Below are 22953 nucleotides of genomic sequence, written 5' to 3'. Positions count from 1 at the left end.
AACTTTCTCAAAGGTATCATACTTCTATCTGCCATTTTGAATGGACTATTGTGGAGGTTTCTACAGATGGCCATTAAAAGTTATTTTTCTTAATATAACTTTTAGTGGTGATTTTCTACAATTTTCCAATGTTTTACATTGTTGTTTACTATCACGAAACATACAATTTCATCCAAGAAAGTTTATTTTATCTCTCATATTTAATCGGTTATTGACGATTTTTATTGAAACAATGCACTAATTTACTAACAGATATCTTCAAAATCTGCAAATATCTGCGACTAAACCTTTTCTATATTTGTTTGACTTTTCTATATTTAAGTATAAGTGAAACGTCTATTAGTCCAGATAAAGGCTTTAGTCTCTCGCTGTCTCCAGTGCAGATATTTGTGAATAAATAAGTGCATTATTTTAATAAAAATCTTTAGAACTAAATAAACTTAAGAGATAAAAATAAACTTTCTTCGGTGAACTTGTGTGTTTTATTATAGTTAACAACATTGTAGAACATTGGAGAATTTTAAAAAATTATATTGAAAAAATATTTTTTTTTTATTTTTTTATTATTTTCACAATAGTTCATTAAAGTGACCAGATACAAGTATAGTGTCTTCGACAAAGTTTTTTATTACAAAATGTGCTAAATGTTTACTCAGCAAAGTGGATTTTTATATGCAAAAATGAAAAAAATTAAACTCATTTCTCACTCTTAGGTAGATTAAGCACAAAATTCTAACTTCTACAAAATGGAAAATAATTAATAGATTAACTTTACTGAAGACACTATTACTCCAAAATCATTATTTTTCGAGTTAAGAGTAATTAGTGTAAATTAGCGCAGTATTCTTGTTAAAATCGTCAACAACCAAAAATATATGTGAGATAAAAAAAAAACTTTCTTCGGAGATATTATTTGTTTTGTTGTAGCAAATAATTTTATAGAACATTCGAAAATTGTAAAAAATCACTATAAAAATTTGAATAGCAAAATAAGATTTTAATAGCAACCCATAGAAAACTCCAATAAAGTCCATTCAAATAAATAGATAGAAGTATAATGTCTTAAACGAAGTTGTTTCTTTTTAAATTCGCTACAACTTTGCTGAACAAAGTGGATTTTTATATTCCAAAATGAGGAAAGTAAAACTCGCTTCTCACTGTTGAGTGAATTAATCATGGAATTGTAACTTCTATAACATGGGAAATAATTAATGGAACAACTTTGCAGAAGACGTTACGGCTTTAAAATCAATGTTTAGGTCAAAAAAATTTCGATCACGTTTTTGCAGCTTTGGAAACGTCCCGTTCCGCTACTTTGCTGCCACTGTAGTAGATGTAGTACTTGAAAGAAGTGCGTGCAATAGGGTCTACTGCACGGAATTTTCTTTCTCCGGAATTTGGCCACCGAACCTCCTTATTCGCTGCGATTTCGACTCCCTGCCGCTGTAGTTCTCGAGCAAGCAAGCCAGCCAGAGCCGATTAATTGAGAGATTGGACGTTACAAGTACCCAATTTCCAATCGTTTACCTTAATCTTTTCCGTGTTCATAGCCTAGGTCTTTACCGATTGATCCGTTCTGTATTTCTAATTTCGTTGTTCGTGGTTAAAAGAGAGGAATTGGTATGCTACCTTACCAGTATCGCGATACCTACATCCTGCTGATGGGGCTGCTATCTTAGGTGAAGCTGGCGGGATAGAGTATTCCATAATTCAGCTGCCCTCTCCGGGTCAGACGCCGTTGTACGCTGCTCTAATATGGGGACACAGTCGCGTACGACCCCTTTTCCAGTCAGCATACGACCATAATTTCCACCGGAGGTTGGTTACCCGATTTCCGCTAAGATTACTCGTGTCCCGGTCGGCACCTCGTGGAGATGTCCAACCATTCGGCAGCACACAAAGAACATACAACAGCACCTGGAAAAAGCATTTACTAATATAGAATCAAAAATTGACAATATGGAACACCAATTAGAAGCTATACAAAATAAGAAAACAAACTGCAGTACAACGGCGCAGGAACTAATCAATGAATTAAAAGCGCTCAAAGAATCGAATTCACTCCAGCCAAAAACAGACAATCATCCCAGTCTGGCTGAAGAACTTCGCCTTTCATTGCCACTTCCAGAATCGGACTCAGAAGAACACCGTACTCCAAATTTCACATCAGGCTGGCGCCTAATTGGCAATAAAAAAGTATGGAAACGCGACTGGACTGAACATGACGCCAGACAGCGTAAAAGACGCATGCAGGAAAAGCAAGCAGAAAAGGCCGCTCGTAAACGTATGCAGCAACGCAAACGTCAGCAGGAAAACTCAAACCCTATCAGCATAAGTAACAACACCTATAATCACGGAATAAACCATTTCGCCTGCAACTCAAAGAAAACTCAAATTGCTGAGATGCCAAAACAACCAGTACCCTCGGACAAAGACCTCCTGGCAGCTGCACGCGTTCAATTTGCTGGGCCGCCGAATTCAGACATAACATCAAAATATATAAATTTCCAAAAAGGCGAAACTATCAACCCATATCGGACAGAAAAAAAATGCAACTAACAATGAAAATTCTGCACCGGCTCCTGCCAGCAACGCCAGCATACAATCAGCACCGCAAGATAGCCAATTTGAACTTGACCCCATGCGTCCACCAATCTTCCGACTAACGCAGCAATCATCGAATGGCGACGAGCGCTTTTTGAAGGCTAGACTCCGCGACCCAAAAGTAATGCATATTACACGCCTATATCTCGCATACATGAAGGACCAACCATCATCTGTATGCGTAGAATGAATGACACCAACCAGTGTAAGAATGCTTCTCGCATCCGAAGGACTGCCGACATCTCCAGAACAACTCCAACGCGTCTTTATTGAAGTCCATCAGGAATATGGACTCACGCCAGCCGAAGCAGTAGCCGACCTTCAATCATATCGTCATTTTTTATCAAATGAACGCACGCATCGTCTTCAACAACTTCGCGAAAGTGTAAATAAATTTAGTACAAATTTTCGCAAGTAAGGACGCCCTCTTCTGAGGCAGAACCATTATATTTTAACATAAGTAATAACTTGACTAACACTTCTTCGCTTCCTCGACAGAATGCGACTGAAATTCTTATCTATTGTCAGAATTTCAATCGCATGAAAAGCCCAAGCATAATGAAAGAAATTCAACAAAATCTATTGTCGTCATCTTTTGAAATAATTTTAGGAACGAAAAGTAGCTGGGACGAAAGCGTAAGAAGCGAAGAAGTATTTGGAAACAATTATTATGTATTCCGGCACGATCGGAATTTGTCTACCAGTCAAAAAAAGTCAGGCGGTGGAGTCCTCATTGCCATTAATGTAGACTTTACTTCTGAAGAAATAATATCCGACAAATATAAAGAATTTGAACATGTATGGGCCAAAGCATTTATTGCTGGCAAAGAACATATCTTCTGTTCCGTGTACTTTCCACCGGAACATGGTCATAAACATTCGTATGAATTATTTTTCAAAACTTTAGAATCTATTATGTCTAACATGAAACCAGAAGTAAAACTGTATGTCTATGGCGACTTCAACCAACGTAATGCAGACTTTATTGTAGACATTGAAAATGAATCTATCTTACTCCCAGTCGTAGGCGAAAACGAAACACTGCAGTATCTTTTTGGCAAATCCTCAGAACTCGGTCTATATCAAATCAATCATGTCAAAAAACAAACAAAATGCATATTTAGACCTATTATTCACAAACTGCACTGAAGACTTCTGTGTAGATGCATCATTGACTCCCATCTGGAAACATGAAGCATTTCACACAGCAATTGAATATTCAATAGTAATGAATAACACTTCGTACCCTAGCGACTGCGAGTACGAGAATGTACCGGAATACCACAAAACTGACTTCGAACAAGTCAAACGTAGACTTCGCATAATAAATTGGCGTAGTATAATTTGTAAAGAAGGAAATGTCAACGAAGAAGTAACAAAATTTTATGAAAAAATTAATCAAATTATATCAGAAAATGTACCTCTAAAAAAAGAAGACGAACGAACACCAACAAATATCCAGTGTGGTTCAATCCACAATTGAAGAACCTAAAAAATAGAAAACAAAAAGCACATAAAATATACAAAAAAGACAACAATAGCGAAAATCTTCAAAATACCCAAGAAATTTGCTGTCAACTTGACGCAGCCATTAAAATTGCACATGAAGAACATAATCGTAAAATCGAACTTCAAATCAAGTCTTGCCCTAAGAACTTCTTTAATTACGTAAAAACCAAACTAAAAAGTAACAACTTTCCATCACGAATGCATCTTGACAGTAATGTAGGACAAACTAGTAATGAAATATGTAGTCTTTTTGCCACTTTTTTTCAAGAAATTTACACCAAATATGAAGAAACAGATCGCGACCGCGAATACTTCTCGTATTTTCCTGAATTTTCGAATTCTTTATCTGTCAATCAAATATCTGAATTCGAAATTCAAAACGCACTTAAAAATTTAGACGCTACGAAAGGTCCTGGACCTGACAGAATAGCTCCAATTTTTCTCAAAAATTTGGCAGAAGAACTATCTACACCATTACAACACCTTTTTAACATGTCCCTGAAGAATGGAATTTTCCCAGAACTCTGGAAAACCTCATACTTAGTGCCAATTTTCAAATCTGGCGCTAAATCTGACATTCGTAATTATCGTGGAATTGCCATTATTTCATGCATTCCAAAATTATTTGAATCAATAATTAATGAAAAAATCTTTCAACAAGTAAAACACCAAATTACAACTCAACAGCACGGCTTTTACAAAGGCCGATCAACTACCACAAATCTTTTGGAATTCATAACTTTCACTCTGACTGTAATGGACAACGGTAACCACGTAGAAGCTCTTTATACGGACTTTAGCAAGGCATTTGACAGAATCGACATACCATTATTACTCTTCAAGCTCGAAAAATACGGAACTGAAACAAAATTTTTGGAATGGCTGCAGTCATACTTAACAAAACGAACACAAATAGTCCGCTTTCAAAATTCCTTTTCAAACCCAATAGAAGTAACTTCTGGGGTTCCTCAAGGTTCCCACCTGGGCCCTCTTCTTTTTATATTATACGTAAATGACATTTCCTTTCTTCTTAAGTCAATACATGTGCTAGTATATGCTGATGACATGAAGCTCTTTATAGAAATAACCAATGCAGAAGACTTCGAAATATTCCAGAATGAAATTAATGTATTCTACACTTGGTGCAACAAAAGCCTATTACAACTCAACATTAAAAAATGTAATTTAATAGCCTTTAGCAGAAAAACAGTAACACCACCTGCAAACATTTTTTTAGGAAACCAACCAGTAGAAAAATGCAAAATCGTAGAGGACCTAGGCGTAATCTTAGACTCCAAACTTACATTCATAGAACATTATAATACAATTATCAACAAAGCAAATAGTATGCTGGGCTTTATAAAACGCTTCGGCCACATTTTTCAAGACCCATATACAATCAAACTATTATATATTACATACGTCCGACCAATTCTGGAATAATGTAGCATTGTATGGAATCCCTATATTGCCACACATGAAGAACGCATTGAATCTGTCCAAACACAATTTCTTTTGTACGCGCTTCGTAAGCTAAATTGGACATCATTTCCCCTACCATCATATGAAGCACGCTGCATGCTTATAGACATACAAGCACTTAAAGAACGCCGCGATCTTTCAATGCTTTATTTTATCAATGACATTATTTCTCAACGCGTGCAATCTACTCAATTATTATCACAACTAAATTTTTATGCACCCAGTCGTCAATTAAGAAATCGTAAAATATTTTCGGAAAATTCTCACAGAACAAACTACTCAAAAAATGGCCCAATAAATCGCATGATGCGTCACTATAATCAGCACTGCGAAAATATCGACATCACAATGGGCAGAAATCAAATAAAAAAACGACTAACTACTGGAAATAATGTATAGAATATAAGAAAACATTGTATTATTATAACTGTAGTCTACATTTGCTTGACGAAATAAATGAATAAATAAACATTAATCTGGGGCCACTATGCCGGAAACCAAGTTTAGGTTTTGGCCTCTGTGACGATCCCTTACTATGCTGAGAAAAAAATCGCAATTTTAGTCAAAAAGACGCAATGTTATTGCACGCCGGGTTCGTCGCTTCTATTTTCATTACGCGAAAACTTCATTTAAGTCTCCCTAGACATTACGCACTTTCGAGCTGGCCAAAGGCACCAAAATTCACAGGAACGGTTAAAATAATAACAAATGAAAAAAAAGCAAGAACTTCTGAAGTGACCTAGTGTAGGTTGTAAGTCTTGTTGAGTGTAACATTCGCTCATACTAGAAATTTTCCAAACACCTCTGAATTTGATTTTTTGGACCCAGTGCATACAACTTTTTTAACTGAATTTCAAGTTAAGTTGAAAAATTGCGTGAAAAAGTCTAAAAATTTAGATTTAAACACAAACAACTCAACATGTTTTGGTGATATTGGTACAAATCTGTGTATATTTTAAAAGCTCTGTTTATCTTCTTTCCAAAACTGCTGAAATATTGAAAATCGGTCCAGAAATGACTGAGTTAAAAAAAATTGTATGCAGTGAGGTAAAAAACCCGTCTTTTGACTATAACTTCAGATTTTTTCACTCAACAAGACCTACAACCTACACTAGGTCCCATTAGAAGTTCTAAATTGCTGTAGCACAGTGTAATCTATAATGTTTCTTTTTTTTTTCAATTTAAGCTCTAGAGCAAACCTGTGTTGGCAACTAGTCGACAAATGTAAAATAATAAAGCCTAAATCAGGACTTTTTAACTATTCCTGTGAGTTTTGGTGCTCCTAGCCAAGTTGGGAGAGCGTAAAGTATTCAAAGACTGAAATATAATGGAATTTTCCCGTAAGCAAACGTAGAAGCGATCAACCCGGTAAGTAATCACTGTGCGGCCTTTTACGAGCTGCTATCTTTGCTCTCCCAGACGGTCTCGAGGTACGACGCTGGCCTAACATTCCAGTCGTCTTGAGTTCGAGTCTCGGCTTGGGAAAGGCTGTTAGTGTCAGTAGGATCGTAGCGCTAGCCCCGCAATTGTCCTTTACACTAAACAGCTGGCTGCAAAGTCTGTGTATAAATAAACAGAAGCTCGAGTTCCGAATCGGAATGTAGCATCCAAGGCATTGCTTGCCATCTTTGCTAGAGACACAACAATGCACAGAATGGTTGAAATCTGTAATCCTTCATTTTTTCAGTTTGAGCTTTCGTGTTATAATTGAACGGATTTTAACGAAAGTACATGATTACACTTCGTTTTTTTTAAATATCTCAAAAACTACAGGTCATAGCCATCCTATTTTTTGGCAAAGTTCAAAATTTGAAAGATTTATAATTACTTTTCTTTTTTTTTTTTTTTTTTTTTTTTTTTTTTCGACTCTTAGCAAAGTCATGCTATTTTTAATTTTAATTTAAAGAGTAAATGTAGTAATGAAGATAGAAAATTAAACTAACTGAAAATATGATTGTAGAAACTACGAAAAATATAGTTCAGCAGGTGGGACTCGAACCCACAACTTCCAATCTCCGGTCAGATGTGTTACCGTTACACCACCGCAGAACGTTAAAGACGTAGTTCTAGAATCGAGTTTTGTATCGCTTACCCAATTCTCGCACTTCGTACATTTACTCAGTAGAGACTATTATTTATAGCTGGCTATTGTTTCAACACCCTCAGTGGAAGTTGGAATGACTTCTCAGTGTGAGAGATAGAAACGTGCCAGTAAGTTGCCATCTCTACCAGCAGCAACATCGACTTGCGTCACAAACATTTTTACTTTTCTTTTTTTTTTTTTTTTTTTCGACTCTTAGCAAAGTCATGCTATTTTTAATTTTAATTTAAAGAGTAAATGTAGTAATGAAGATAGAAAATTAAACTAACTGAAAATATGATTGTAGAAACTACGAAAAATATAGTTCAGCAGGTGGGACTCGAACCCACAACTTCCAATCTCCGGTCAGATGTGTTCCCGTTACACCACCGCACTGGCACGTTTCTATCTCTCACACTGAGAAGTCATTCCAACTTCCACTGAGGGTGTTGAAACAATAGCCAGCTATAAATAATAGTCTCTACTGAGTAAATGTACGAAGTGCGAGAATTGGGTAAGCGATACAAAACTCGATTCTAGAACTACGTCTTTAACGTTCTGCGGTGGTGTAACGGGAACACATCTGACCGGAGATTGGAAGTTGTGGGTTCGAGTCCCACCTGCTGAACTATATTTTTCGTAGTTTCTACAATCATATTTTCAGTTAGTTTAATTTTCTATCTTCATTACTACATTTACTCTTTAAATTAAAATTGATTTATAATTAGAAACTTATAGAGTTCGTTAGTACAATCAAAAAAAAAATAAAAATTAAAGTTTTTTGTCCATTTTGTACAAAAAAATCAATATCTCATATACTATGGCTTCTTGAATAGTTGTGACTTTTGAAGAGCTTCATATTATTGGTTAATAAACAACTTTGTAAAAGAAACCATCCTTATAAATTGAGAAAATAAAGAATAAAAAATTTAGTACTAGTTTAGTACACGTTTAGTACAAATATTTTAATACAAAATATAAGAATCATTTTCATGAACATTTCCGAAAACACTATCTCAAAAAACCAACACGATCGGGAGTTATTAATTTTGCTCCGCTAGATTGCATTCCTGGACTGCATTACTGTGCACTGTTCAATACAGCCAACACTCAAACTGGAAAAAATGGAAAATTATAGCTTTGTAACCATTCCTGTGAATTTTGGTGCTCCTAGTTTTCTACACTGCTTAGAGGCAACAAATTTCGCAGGAATGGTTAAAAACTATAATCTTTCTAGGGCAACTATTTTGAGCTTAAGGGCAGCATTTTTTCGTTTCTGTCGACCAGCTTTATATGCGGATGGCTCGTCCCAGCATGAAATGTTTATTGTGTGCTACGGGTGAAAAGAAAGGACGAAATCGTGCACGTGTTTGAATTGTTGGCGACGAAAAGCCATGCGAGATTGTTGATAAATCCGTCATTTTCTTTTGTTTCAAAACTTAAAAGACAACAAAATTTTTACTCTAATGTTGAAACTTACCGCTTGTTACCTCAAAAAACGTTCAAGAGAAACCACATTTTATGAGGCCGCTAATGGGTGACTCCTTAAATTCGTTTTTCAACACACTAAAGTCGTTTTTAAGCGGGTTTTTTAAGCGGAATTCGGAATTTACGCGGTTTTTTCAGAAAAACAATTTTTACGCGGCTTTTTTGAGGGTTTTTTATTCTCAAACCGGTCATTTATCGGTGTCCGATAAGTGTAACTAATCGAATTACTGAAAATTCACTGATTTGGCCTAGCCTTCTAATATTTTTCCTTGATATTCAGCTCAATTCGCAGGTGGAAACAACACGGTTATTGATTCCATTTCGAGAGTATTTAGCAGAAATGATTAAAAAACTTTATCAAATGATTATTTTTTCACGGATTTCGGAATTCATGTGGTATTTTATGCGGATCTCGCTATTCACGCCTGTTTTTTAAATTTTGGCGTTTTAAAATTCAGTTATTACTAATTTATTCAATAAACCTATTTAATTATACTAAGTTCCTAAACTGCTATTAGATGATGTCTAATAACCACTATGTTTTGTCATTTCACTGCAGAATCCCACTCACCTCACGGTACAACAACAGTGGCTCGAACAATAACCCGAACGGTGCCGGGACAACAACCACAGCCGGCGGTGGCGGCGGGGGTGCCAGCAGTGGCAGCACCGCGACCAGCATATTCGGTGGCATAAGTGGTATCATCAGCGGTGCCATGGGCAGCAGTACAAACAGCGTCAACGTGGCAACTCAGTCATCGCAACCGTCGGCCGGCAACCCACCGGACATCACGGCGGATCCCGATCCGAACGGTCAACCCCCGCCAACTTATCGCACCATTGACCGCAGGAATTCGTCAACGTCGGTGAAATCGCAACCAGCACCACCGGCGACGACATCTGCTGGGACGGCGACAACCACCGGTGAATCCTGCGGTGGTTCGGCTCTAATAAATGATGATAATAATATTGCTTCGACAGCAGGTCCGCCGGTGGCATCCGCGCGTACGCCTTCGATTATTAAAATAGACGACGCTAAATCAGCTCCGGCCGCCTTCGGTTTGGCGAAAACGCAACCCAGGTCGGTGCCGCATTGTACAGACTCACATGTGTCACATAAACAACGAAACTCAATTACACGCGAAATAATTGAGAACGATAGTAATACGGGGGGCGAAAATGTTGCAAACAAGGACTTAGTTACGATTGTTACCATTTCCGGCACGGTCGAGCAGCCGAAATTGAATAAATCTGCACCCGGCGTCGATGCTACCGACTGCAGCAGCAGTACAAATCCGGTGCCATCGTCCGGCAGCGGAACCGTGGCACATCTGTAGCCGGACCGTTCCGGGGTCGGACACGACGGCACCGGTGCTGCCGCCAACGCGCTCATCGCACATCGATGTTATTTTTCTGTGTTCAGACAGCAGTGAAAAATACACCGGGATGGGGGAGGAAGCGTGGGTGAAACAAATAAAACGCCATGGAAGTCTAGTTTCGCTACGCATGTTTTCTGCCTTTTTTTTGTTTGTCTGGTTTGGAAGTGGTTTCGGTTCGGCGTGGTGTGGTACAACGATGGAGTATTATTTCTCGTGACCGGGACCTGTCCGGTCAGGGTAGAATCTTTCGAGGCTGCGCGGAAAGGACTTTAGTGGCGGGGAGATTGCACCAGTGTTTACCTTGAAACGATATTATTTTATCCTGGTCAACACACGAGGGTCGGATGTGATAAGCCTGAAAGTACAGCAGCGAATGCAAATATTTGGGAGCACTGATCAGAAAAGAATGGTTTATATTTTTGAGATCACTTCTATTGTACACAATACTGACCGCAAATTCCGTATTTTATTCTCGCTCTATACGAAATTCTGGTTTTCTTTTTCGGAGGTTTTTCAAATGTTAAATTGTCGAATTCACGTTTCAGTAACTCTACAAAATAAAATATTTCCCTGGATTACTCTTTTCTCTTACTCACACTGACTGCAATTGTATCTTTTGGGTAAATAGCATAAACAAGTTTCAAATAAAATATCTAATTTAAACCTCTCTCACATTTTCGTTAGCGATTTGTGAACAAAAAATTGTTCAAAACTGTGCGCAATTACCATTAAATTTTCCTATGTAGAATTCCTGATTTTTCGCTAATATTATTTTCCGATTGAGTTGATTCCACGAAAGTAAACAGTACGTACTATAGATCATTTCATTAATTTCTTCAATTAACTAGGTAACTAAACGTTTTCAATCAAAAAATACTAACACGAGTCGAGAGAACCAAGAGAAAAAATGGTTTAAGTTGAAGTTATAAACATTTATATTATCATTATTCAATCCGGTTTCTGTTTTCTTCAATATAAAACTGGTGGAACAGAAAAGTAAACACGACATGACAGATCCGCACAATTTTACTAACATATCCGGACATGTTCAGCAATGCTGTGCAGTCCGCCTGTTAGGTCATCTGCTGTGGAACGCTTCAATTGAATGAGTCACCTGCTCAGTCGTGCTGCGCTGAAATCAGCTGCTGCTCTGCCAGCTGCAGGTCGAGCTGATTTTCAGTAAGATTCAATCGTCCTCTTACTGCGGTGATCGATTATAAACAGGCTATGTTTTGCTCATCTTCATCTTAAAGAGAAAACAGTTTTCTTCCCTCTTAACAACTGTGAGCTTACATTCAATGTGCATCATACCATCTGCTGTAGAGAGAGCGCAGAGTAATAGTTTCTCTGACGAAAAACGCTCCTAATTTGCCAGAGTAAAAACCCAGTGAAACTTTTGTAAATTGCTCATCCACGCACGCAAGAAAAGGAAAATAAACTGCTCGGCGATCAACTGAGCATTGCGGTACCGTTCTCATTGCTCTGGGGTGCGGCAAAAACAGGATAAAATCGAACTTTCTGCAGAATACGCACCCATGGTGAGTTGTGAATCTTATTATAAGAATAAATTCGAAAACGGTTAGGATGTGGCTTCAATATGAACCTAAATGTTTTGATATTTGGCCAACTTCTCTTCTAGTAAAGGAAAAGCTAACGAAAACTACTCTGACTACTAAACTGAGAGAGCAAACAAATGTTAACCCCTCACACGCGATGATTAAGAGTGAATAGGAACTCTGCAACTAAAATACTCTACGCCTAAATGTGGACAATTACTCACTCTGTGTTAGAGAAAGTCTAGTTCTCCAAGGGGTTTGGCAGGTAGAGAAGGAAATTTGAGCAAAAATGAAAGAACGGAAGAAGCCTGATTATAAATGAAGACTGAATTTCTGCATGCCAGTTCTATACGTGACTACTGTGAGTTAAACTTCCGGTAGGCGTGTGTTCGTGGATTACAGCGAGTAAAACAACAACAACAACAAATTGGTTATAAAGCAAAATCCTTTGTATGATTTAGCGTCGGCTGCGTTGTAAAAGAAGGCCTTGTTTTAGCTCTGATTGATCGAAACATGCGTTCAATAAGGCTCTTTTTTTCAATAGTACGAAAGTTAGCATAACAAAATCACAGTTTTCCGCATTTTGGTAGACGCTACCCGATCAAACGATTATAACAAACGGGTAACAAAAATATATCAGAACTTGATAGAAATGACAAAGCCTGTAATATTATTGATATGCCAGAATGATAAAAATTACAGATATTTATAACAAAATTTGTTATTCAATCGACAAAATATTGTACATTATAACTAATTCTGATCTTTTTCTGCCATAAACCTCACAAAACTTGCTGTAATTTGTAATGATCAGTAAGTAATTTTGATAGGAATTTTGATATTTTAACTATTAACGAGACCAAGTTTAGAACACAAGTTGATACAAAAAGTTCGTAAAAAAATATCAAAATTTGTTATAATCCTGATAATTTCGACTGATTGGGTAATGTTTCAATAGATAGCTGTAACAATTAAGGAAATCCGTTAAAAACTGATTGAGTTTTAAAAACTGATTGAGTTAGTACCCCAATATATGTTGCCGTAAGACGTAGTTCTACGTCAAAAAAATTAAAATTTTCAAAAAAGGTCCGTAGTCGGCTTTCCCATGAATCTCTTTTATGATGCCGGAGCAAAACGGCCTTTCCTTTGACTTTTTGAATCTCGTAATCCAACCAATCGACTGTTTACAGTTTGATGCTCTTTAGTTATTTTCGTACACCAAGAAATCTATAATCTCAAAGTAATCTTGGATTGGGCGAGACAGGAGTAGATGCTTTAGGTTCCGTTTTTGAAATACAAATGGGTTCGAGTGGTTGTTCAGGAAATTTTATGTTTTTCATGCGCAATGTGATGATGCTTTATCACAGTGTTTTTGGAGAAATAGAGTTAAAATTTTCCTTAAACATTCGTTCTGGCACACATCTTGATTGATTGCCAATCCGCTCGGCTTGAAGCATGATTTGGACAAGATAAATGAAGCCTGTTTTTGTCCATTACTTTGACCGGTCTTCCACTACATATCTAGCGATTTATTGTTGAGGTTTGCAGGAAATTAAACACAGTCGACACTGGTGAATTTTCGCTTTTTAATGGTTTTTAAGCCATTATTGCAATAGTATTTGAGCCTCAATATAGACACCAAAATATTTTATTCTGTAGTTTCCTGTTCTTGAACAAACAAAATATCAAATTTCGCGCTACAAATAAGATTTTTGCATTTTTTCTTTAAAAATTTAGCTGTACTAACATTTGATAAGGAATCATAACAGGAGATACGGAAAACTTGTCCAGGGATTACTTCTAAGGGATTGTTCGAACTTTTATTTAGAAGTTTTTTACTTCGAATTTTTATTTAGAAGAAAAAATTTGAGTTTAAGATTCTCCACTGAAACACATTTATTTTAACCGTAAACTTACGTTAAAAAATTGAATAATCTTACGTTTGCGGGTCTTTTCCAATCCATGTATATTTTGTATGATAAACCATAAAAAAAATGAGGAAATATGAAAAACACATAACACTCAAATCGTCTTGTACGTGAAACTTAACAGCTTCTTCAATTCCAAATGGGACTTTAGAAACATATTCGTTATTGATATCAGCTGACAAGTCTTCTTCGCTCGACTTTTCAGAGAAACGACTCATTTCTTCATAAGATTTGTTTTCAACCGACTCGACATTTCAACGAAATAAAAAAAATCTTCGTTCGAAATAGTTTTAATAATATTTTTACGAGTGTGAACAACAAAGTCACAATAAAGTATGGAATGTCACGTCCATGAAAATCGCACTACAATATGACGGGTCGAAAAAGGCTCGGTCTTATCGGAAGGTCCCAAATTCAATTATGATTACCGCCATCTATTGACAAACATCAGAACAGGTTTTTTAATACTTTTTATGTTCAAGCAACAAAGAAAAGAAATTTCAGCCAAATACTAATTTCTGTTATGGAAATATCGATTCCCGAAATACAAATTAAGACGAAAACGATCCAAACGTAGGTCTATGGTTAAAAACAACAAGTGATTAAAAGAAAAGGTTTTTAGATAGGGTTTCATACGTCTTCGGCAATGGTTTACTTCGGCCGGTTTTCTGCGGCAGTTTTATGCAAAAACCTGCCGAAGAAAACCACTGCCGAAGACGTTCGATATCTTAACACAATTTAGTTGCCTTAAATTTTTCTAAGCAAATCAAAGAAAAGTTTTTTTGACAAAAATTATTTCAAGCGGCTCGTTTAGGGCCGTCTAAAAAGCTAATTTCGAAAGTTTTCTGAGATTTTTTCATTTTTGAAAAAAAAATTCAGTGTAGGTTCTTTAAATTTTTTTTTCGATATTTTTAAATGAGAATTCAGACAATTTCGTGAAAACTATCCCTTGACCACTTTTCTCTAACTCTAGTCACTACCGGACAGTCGTGAACTCAGAGGCAAAAAACGTGAAACCACGTCGAACATTAAATAGTTCTTGTTAGAGAAACTTTGGTTTGTTTAGAAGAAGGAAAATTTTACACTAATAGTACAGTCCCTCTACAATTATGGGTCAGTCAGCGTGTTGTTTGAATATTCAAAAATGGATATAAAATCGTAAAAATTATCAACTACGAATGTTTTACTATCTATATCTTTGTTCTGATATGTACTTTCGATCAACAATTAGTTTCACTGCAGTTGATGCGTGTAAATCGGTTGGGAAGAAAAATATCACTTACATAGCAAAAGACACAACTATGGGTCACTTTTGGCATTCAAAATCATTTAGTCTATAAAATCGTCAATATACATAACGCAAGTTATTTAATGGTTGTAAAATATTGATAATAAGTTATTTTATTCGGTCTTGATGCATTATCATGTAAAAGTAATAAAAATAGCCAAAATATGGACTGACCCACATTGGTAACAAGGTAACAATACTACAATTATGGGTCACCTCACTTCTTACACTGAACAGAAATATAGTTTCTAGTGACATTTTCAACTCTAAATTATTTTAATCGTATAAAAGAGGTTACAAGTGAGTTTTACAAAAAATACCACTGCTAATGAAAATTGTCCAGTTTCGTGAAAATAGACGTATTTGCTCAAAAATGACCCATATCTGTAGCTGATCCATAACTGTGGAGGCACTGTACTAGTGAAAATTCACTGGTAACATTGAATATTTTCCTGGCCGCACATAATAAATTTGCTCTCCGCTCTGCCCTCCAGTAGCTCGGCTAGCAAAATATCCTACAGCATACGATAGTACCTCTTGCTGCCGTATGCAGAATTAAGGTAAGGTGTGCCGCAGTGCCTGATAGTTGACTCGTAATCAGCTATCTTTTCCTAATGCCGCGTACCTCTAACAGCTATACTGTAGGCTGCGTTCGCTACCGTGTGACGAACAAGAGTGAAGGTAAATTTTCTACGCGTAATCTTTTGTTTCGAGTTGAGCGTAGATTTTTGCAATGTTGGCGGGGTGATGCAACAAAGACATAGTCCTACGTCAAAAATCTGATCTGTCGTACTTTTTGACAATCTCTTTTTTTTTCAAAATGATTTTTTGATTTCAGTGTAGCGCTTAGAATTCAATTATTTCAATATTTTCAAATGAAGGTTCAGAAAATTCCCTAGAAGACATCAACTTACACACTTACAACTTTCCTCTACTTCTTGTTATTATTCAGATACATCGATTTTTTAAAACATTTTTCAGACCTTTTCAAATGATAGTACAGAAAAAAAAACAAAATTTGCACCCACAAAACTTCAATTTAATTCTGAGAGGGTGCTGTCGCTCCTCGGTTTAGTTGGCAAAAAATCCTTAAATACTATTTTTGACGTAGGACTACGTCTATATCTACTAAGGTACATTCTGTGGAAACTACAATGAGCATGGAACGTTGAGAGAGAAGGTTTTTAAATGTTTATAATCAAGGTGCCGTTAGGGAGCTAAAAGGTAAAGAAATTTCATGATATGATTATTGTTACAGCCTTTTTACTACTACGTGATGGAATTGATAATAAACTTTTTATATGATTGGCGCATTTGAGCCATTCCACACAAAAAAAACGGGTAGCCTTTAATCGACCATTTTAAATTTGGCTGGAACTTTGCATAGACGTTACTATAGGCAAAGATGCCATTTTTTGCTATTGGTTTAATTTAAAAAAAAAATAAGCAGTACAAAGCCTTCGTAGTCCTACGTCAACCATGGGTTCACGTCTCAGATACCATTTGCTAAATTTTTGACGTAGAACTACATATTTAAGTAAGCTACTATTAAAAAATTTAAACTGATGATTTTTATTCAGTGTTGAATACTTACTGAGTTAGTTTACTTCGTTTTTGCAAATTAGTTAAATTAGTTACGCGTTCACCACAATATGAGAAATTGTAATTGTGTGCCGTTAACTATTATAAGTACTGTTGAAAAATATCGAGCCATATTTGAACGAAGAATTGGGCCAATCAAAGCTGGAACATGGTCAAATGTCAATCAATATGGGTATATTCTGAACCGGGATGACATTTAAAGGCCCAAAATCGACCCGGATACTATTTTGAATTTCAAGATGGCGATTTTTAGATGAGAGACTGGAATTCGACTGCGGATTCCATTTTCAAATTCAAAATGGCGACTTCCGAAGCTCGAATATAGCAAAATATCATCCAATAGGGTTAATTCTGAAACCGAAACGATACTAAGGACGGTTTCAGACACCATTTTGAAATCCAAGATGGCGATTTCCTCTTTCTGAAAAACATCCAAAAATGGCCAAATATTACCTAATATAGATTTTAGAGCTGCAAGACTTGTATAAAAAAATACACTGTCCTTCGAATTTCGCTTAGCAGTAGTGCTCGAGAGTTTCGTCTTCTTGAAAAAAGCCTCTATGCAAAATTTCAGTTCAATCAGACTTTGGGAACACGTGCCTCAAAGCGATCAAAATTTCACTTTATTAATCGATGAAAATGCACAGATTTCTGGGACTAAGAAACTTCCGAGCTGGGAATCTTGCTTAACCCAAATGTTTCTGGGACTTTGACCAGAAAGTCGATTTTTGCAAGAGGCATTCGGCATAAAAAAATCGATATCAACGAATTCATGTACTACTACCTGTGTATTTCCACCTTAATGAATATTTCCGTTAACGGGATGATACACAGAGCCAAAAATCGACCCCCGATGGCATTTTGAAATCAAAACTGTCAACCTTCAGTGTCTGTGAAACAGCTTGAATTATCATTCTGGAATCTAGATGATGCCCAATGATCAGAAATCGAATCCAGACTCCAATTTTAAAATCCCAGATGGCGAGTTCTAGTTTTCGAAAATGGCCAAATATCAAGCAATATGATTTTTACTGGAACTAAAATAATACCCAGAGGCTAATTTGGAATATGAGATGGTGGCTTCCGGTTCTTGGCAAACAGCCAGAATAGCTAAATACTACCCAACATGGACATTTTCGTACTCAGGATGTTACCCAGATACCGTTTTAAATTTTCTCCTGGCAATCACATTATTTGCAGAGAGTTAATTTTCTAGTGTTGGATAAAAATTATTTGCACGAACAGGATTAAAAATCTCTATTTTACTCTTTTATACCAAAAATTGAAATGGAAGCATCCCCAAAATTATGATAGAAAAGGGCAAAACTCAAGTAGATTTTGATTGGTTTTTTTTTCCTGTGTGGGCTCATCACTGCGACCAGAGATTAGATCTATTGTGATATTGCCCAAGTGGTTTTCTGTATTCCGCACTTCATATTATTGGCAGTATCACCATTGAAGTGAGTGATACGCTTATAATTCATATTCGTGCTTGTGTGTAAGTTTTACCTTTCCGTTTCAAACTTACTACTCTACTATACCGAGCCTCTATCCCTTTTAACAATATCGCCTAATTACAATTCCCTGGAGAGAGCTTTCATACGTTACTCACACCAGTTTTTTATAACAGGGACTTATTTTTGTTAGAAGGAGAGTCAACAGAGGTACTGTAGAATTCAGATTGAAGAAAAGGTACTTGGTGGGAAGCCTGAGAATAAACCCATGCTAAAGTCCTTTGGCAAACAAATGGCTTGGTTCTACTAAGATTCGAACCCTTGCGGCTATGGAGCTCCTGGTTAAAAATTGATTGGTTTAAAATTTATTGAAAAAAAAAAAAATAGACAGAGTAAAATGAAATCTATTCCGTACATTTTGGAGTTCTTCTCAAAGAAGAGATAGATTTTATTTAAGATTTTATTTCAATTGATCTTTATATTTAATATATATCCATAAAAATGGTTCAGTGACTTCAATAGTATAAACTAGCATTGAAAATAAAACATATTGAACTATTTTTGACAAAGTTTGGAAATCAAATTGCGCAGTGCGTATGGAAAGCCGGCCAAAACTGAGTCAATTCTTTATCATTGCCAGAATTGTTTAAAATATAACATTAGCGAATGAGTATAGATGCTTTTAAGCTACTTCGGAAATAAAAAAAGCATCAGACACTAATACTATCGAATGTATCAAGTTACAATACATTTCATGTTTGAAGTTACCAATGTCTAAATAATCGTGTTATAATTTTAACCAGATTTTCCATCAAATCCCAATCATTCCAGTTCTTTCAGTATCAGTTGTTTAAAATTCTAACAAAATACAACGGAGATACAGCCGAAACCATTTCCGTACAGGCGATTATCAGAGAAGTGAAGGTCACCTGTTGCGAATTTCAATATAAAACAAGTTCCAAAAAATGTCATCTGTCAACAGCTTCGAAAAAGAAACATCGTGATTTGCCGCAAATTAGTTGGATAACTACATTATTTTTCATATATGTTAACGACTTTTGGCATGTTTCGTCGTCGTTTACTTTTCTTATGCTTTTTTTTCTTGAGGTTTCGTCTTGCTTTTTCATTCGATATGTGTACTACTAATTACACTGGTCAACACAGGTGTAGCCCTGAAGCTCAAACTGTAAATAATGAAAGATTATTGTTTTCTAGCCATTCCTGTGAATTTTGGTGCCCCTAACCACCAACCTTTTTTCAGAGACATAAAAAAGTTTTCTCGTAAACATAACGTTGAAGCGACGAACCTGGCTAGCAATATCTATGCGACACTTTGATGTAAGTTGACGCGTTTTGACAATGGCCAGAGTCACCAAGTTTCACAGGAATGGTTGAAAAGCCAAAATCTTTCTAGGGCAACTATTTTGAGCTTTAGGGTAGCATTTTTTCGCTTCTGTCGACCAGTGTTATCAAAATAACATTTTTTTTTTTTTAATAGTATTTCTGGTAATAGAAATATTTTTTTATTGATAAGCAGTGATGTCGCTTGTTTGGTTTATCAATCCAACATCTTTCGTTTGGTAAAAACATATGGTACCAAGAACGAAACTAGAAATATTGCTATCAAGAAGTACTTTTTTTGTGTTTAACATTTGTTGAACATACATTTTTAAGCTGAGGTGTAATTGTGGTAATTAAACTAATACAGCGTCTCATCTAATGATCAACAAATCGTTAAATTTAGTATTTTTATCTTGACCGTACGAATCAACGATCATCAGCTCCTTACAGCAATTTCCACCCATAATTCAGTCAGAAAGTGTAATAATGATAATTTACGATTACGATGACACAATTTAATACACAACATTTGTAAGGTCATGTTAGCACAGTCGCGGTTAACGACGTCCTTGTGTACTTCCACCTTTCACGCCTCAATCGGTTATTGCTACTGTAATGTTAAATAAAATATATACCCCATCTTTGCACAGCCAGCCGGAATTGAGACCGAACAAAAAGGAAAAAAAAACCGAATAAAAATTAATAAATAATAATATAAGTTGTTCGCATTTTAGTCGTAAGGTAAACGTAAACGTGGATTTCTGTAGACTTGTATAGATACTTAGATGTAAGATCACCACTACCAATACCACCATCAGCACTTTCCTTTCACTAGCTAACCCTGTTCGACGAAAACAGAAAAACGAATGAATGAGTGAATGCAAGCCAGAGTCTGACAGCGTAGAAGACCTACCGGAAAGGCGTTAAACGATTTTCACAGAACAAAATTTTCGGAAGTTTCATTTTCTATCCACCAGAGTGTCATAAAATGTTATTGAAACCAATAAATCGCCGCATTGCTTCTGTTCACCATAAAAGGCGAAATTTGGTTTCCACGCTGTCGAAAAACATAAAAAAGGTTGTGTGTGTATAAAGTTAAGCATTCAAAATAAGTGCTTGTGAATGAGAACGAGAGAATCGAAAGTGCACTGAAAGAGTCGAGAGCGGAAATAAATTAAGTTTTAATTTAATATGTGCCTGAAATTTCAAATGATTGTAAAATTCGAAACAGCAGAAAAAAAAACAAAAATAAAACACTAATGAGAAGCAACCGGTAGCAAGAGCCGACGCGCGGAAGTTTGAATGCAGAAACTGCATGCACTAAAGTTTTGACTGCCGGATTTTATTCGTTTTTAATGTCCTTCATGTACAACACCCTTTCCAGCCCCAGTCTCGAAGGAAGGCCAGGAAAAGTTTTTTTTTATTTTGACTCCCCCGCTTGAACTTATTATGGTACATGTTCAGCACCGATCCTGGCACCGTTCACATTCTCCTACCGCGTCAAACCCCACGTGAGTTCACACCGCAGCGAATGGGCAAATTTAATTTGATTAATGTTTTATTTCGTCCCTGTTCGGCAACCGGGAAAGTCAAACACACGCCAAACTTGCTCGTTCGCACCAGCAACAGTGCAAGTTTTGCTTTCGCTCTATTTAGTGCCCGGCGAAAACGAAAACGAAAACTAAAACAAAGCAAAAAAATAACGAAGTAGAGTAGCTAATTGAATATGAGCGAAAGATATGTTTTTTTCCTATCGAATATATTCTAGGGTATTGACAAAATCGGAAGAATTTTACAAATGACTAAGAAAGATAAAATAAGTTGAACTATACGCAGCAGTGGTCTATTGGATAGTGTTTCTGTAAGCACATTGAAAGTGTAAGAAATAAACAAGAAAAAAAACTATAGCAAAGTGACATATGAAAGGTATAGACAGAGCATGTTTTGCAAATGGGTTAAGAGAATCTGTATCATAAATGTTTTATTTTTATTTAACCAAAGAATGAGAGAGGAAAAATAAAGAGCAGAGTATTATCATATCGAAAGTTCTGAAAAGTGAAACCAGTTGTTTGTTGTTTTTTTGAGTAATGATGACAGCCCTGCGATTTGTGATAGCTAAATTTTCTTGCGATCTTCGATTGATTGATATTTGGAACTACAGACGCCTGAGAATTGCAATACGATGAATCTGCACAATGGTAAGTAGATCGATAAACGCGTGTAACTAATTGCTATTATTGCATACTAGTTGTTTTCTCGAGGAAATGATGACAGCCGTGTGATTTGTGACAGCTAAACTTCGCTCGATCACTTGGGGTCTCCAATGATGAACTGCGAATTTAAAACCTAATACAAAATGTTCATTAAGAAGATCCTGTATGATTTTGACTTCGCTTAGGGCTGTAAACAAATTCGAAATCGAAAGCTGGGATTAACATCTTTTTCACATGAAAATAATTTTTCCATGAGCACTGAAAAAACATAAATTTAGGATAGTCGAAGTTAGAAGGATGGGAAAATACCAAAAAAAAATATTTCTGAATGTAGGCTGCATTGGTCAGTCCCGGAACGATTTGAAGATCCTGAAGATAGAGGTGTCGCACGCGATAGGCTCCTTCGGGGCATCCAGTTTGCTCCAGGGTAGGCCAATGCAGCTCATATTCAGAAATAAGTCTTGTGAAAAATTCCTGGTAAAAAATCTTGAAGATAGAGGCAAGGATGTAAACTTTCACTCTCGCTCATATTTTTACAAGCCGAAAGCTCATTCAATAGGCACATTGAACAACTTTGTATGACGAACTTGAAGTCCTCAAGTAATACTACAACTTTGTCGAGGAGAGTATTACTCGTTCTCAAACACCGAAGCCCTGAGAGCACATTTAAAAAACTATCACGATAATTATCGCGATCGCTGCGTTTCAATGATTAAAATCGAACATTATTTGGCAAAGTTACAGCATTTCAAAATTGAATTTTACCTATCCTACTTATTTTGACTCCTAAATCTCTAAATTTTAGCAAAACACTAGCTGACTCCAGGCCCGTGTTGCTGCGCCATTAATTTTACGACGACAATCGCATATCTCTCAAATATACTTAATATCAAACAAATATTATTATTACCATGTGTGTATTCTGACCATAAATCTGGTTTCCTGAATTATGTTTCTACACTGTCCCAATTCCTAACAAAGTTGTAACGAATGCTTTCGAAAAATATAGCAAAAGGTAAAAATGTTAGA

At 36.2% G+C, this 22953-nt stretch overlaps 1 protein-coding gene across 4 annotated transcripts in view; it reads left to right on the top strand.

Annotated features, from left to right (window-relative positions):
* LOC129722666 (uncharacterized) overlaps positions 1–21772 on the top strand; it is a 395463-nt gene extending 373691 nt beyond the window's left edge. For all 4 annotated transcript variants that reach the window (XM_055676305.1, XM_055676307.1, XM_055676304.1 and 1 more), the window contains one exon: positions 9723–21772. In XM_055676305.1, coding sequence (XP_055532280.1) covers positions 9723–10500 — 778 coding nt within the window. In that variant the 3' untranslated portion in view covers positions 10501–21772. The remainder of the gene's footprint in view (positions 1–9722) is intronic.
* Positions 21773–22953: the final 1181 nt, after the last annotated feature.

Source organism: Wyeomyia smithii, chromosome 2 (assembly GCF_029784165.1).
Source record: "Wyeomyia smithii strain HCP4-BCI-WySm-NY-G18 chromosome 2, ASM2978416v1, whole genome shotgun sequence".
NCBI classification, from domain to species: Eukaryota; Metazoa; Arthropoda; class Insecta; order Diptera; family Culicidae; genus Wyeomyia; species Wyeomyia smithii.
The sequence above is the reverse complement of the archived record's forward strand: the minus strand, read 5'-3'. Positions and strand labels throughout refer to the sequence as shown.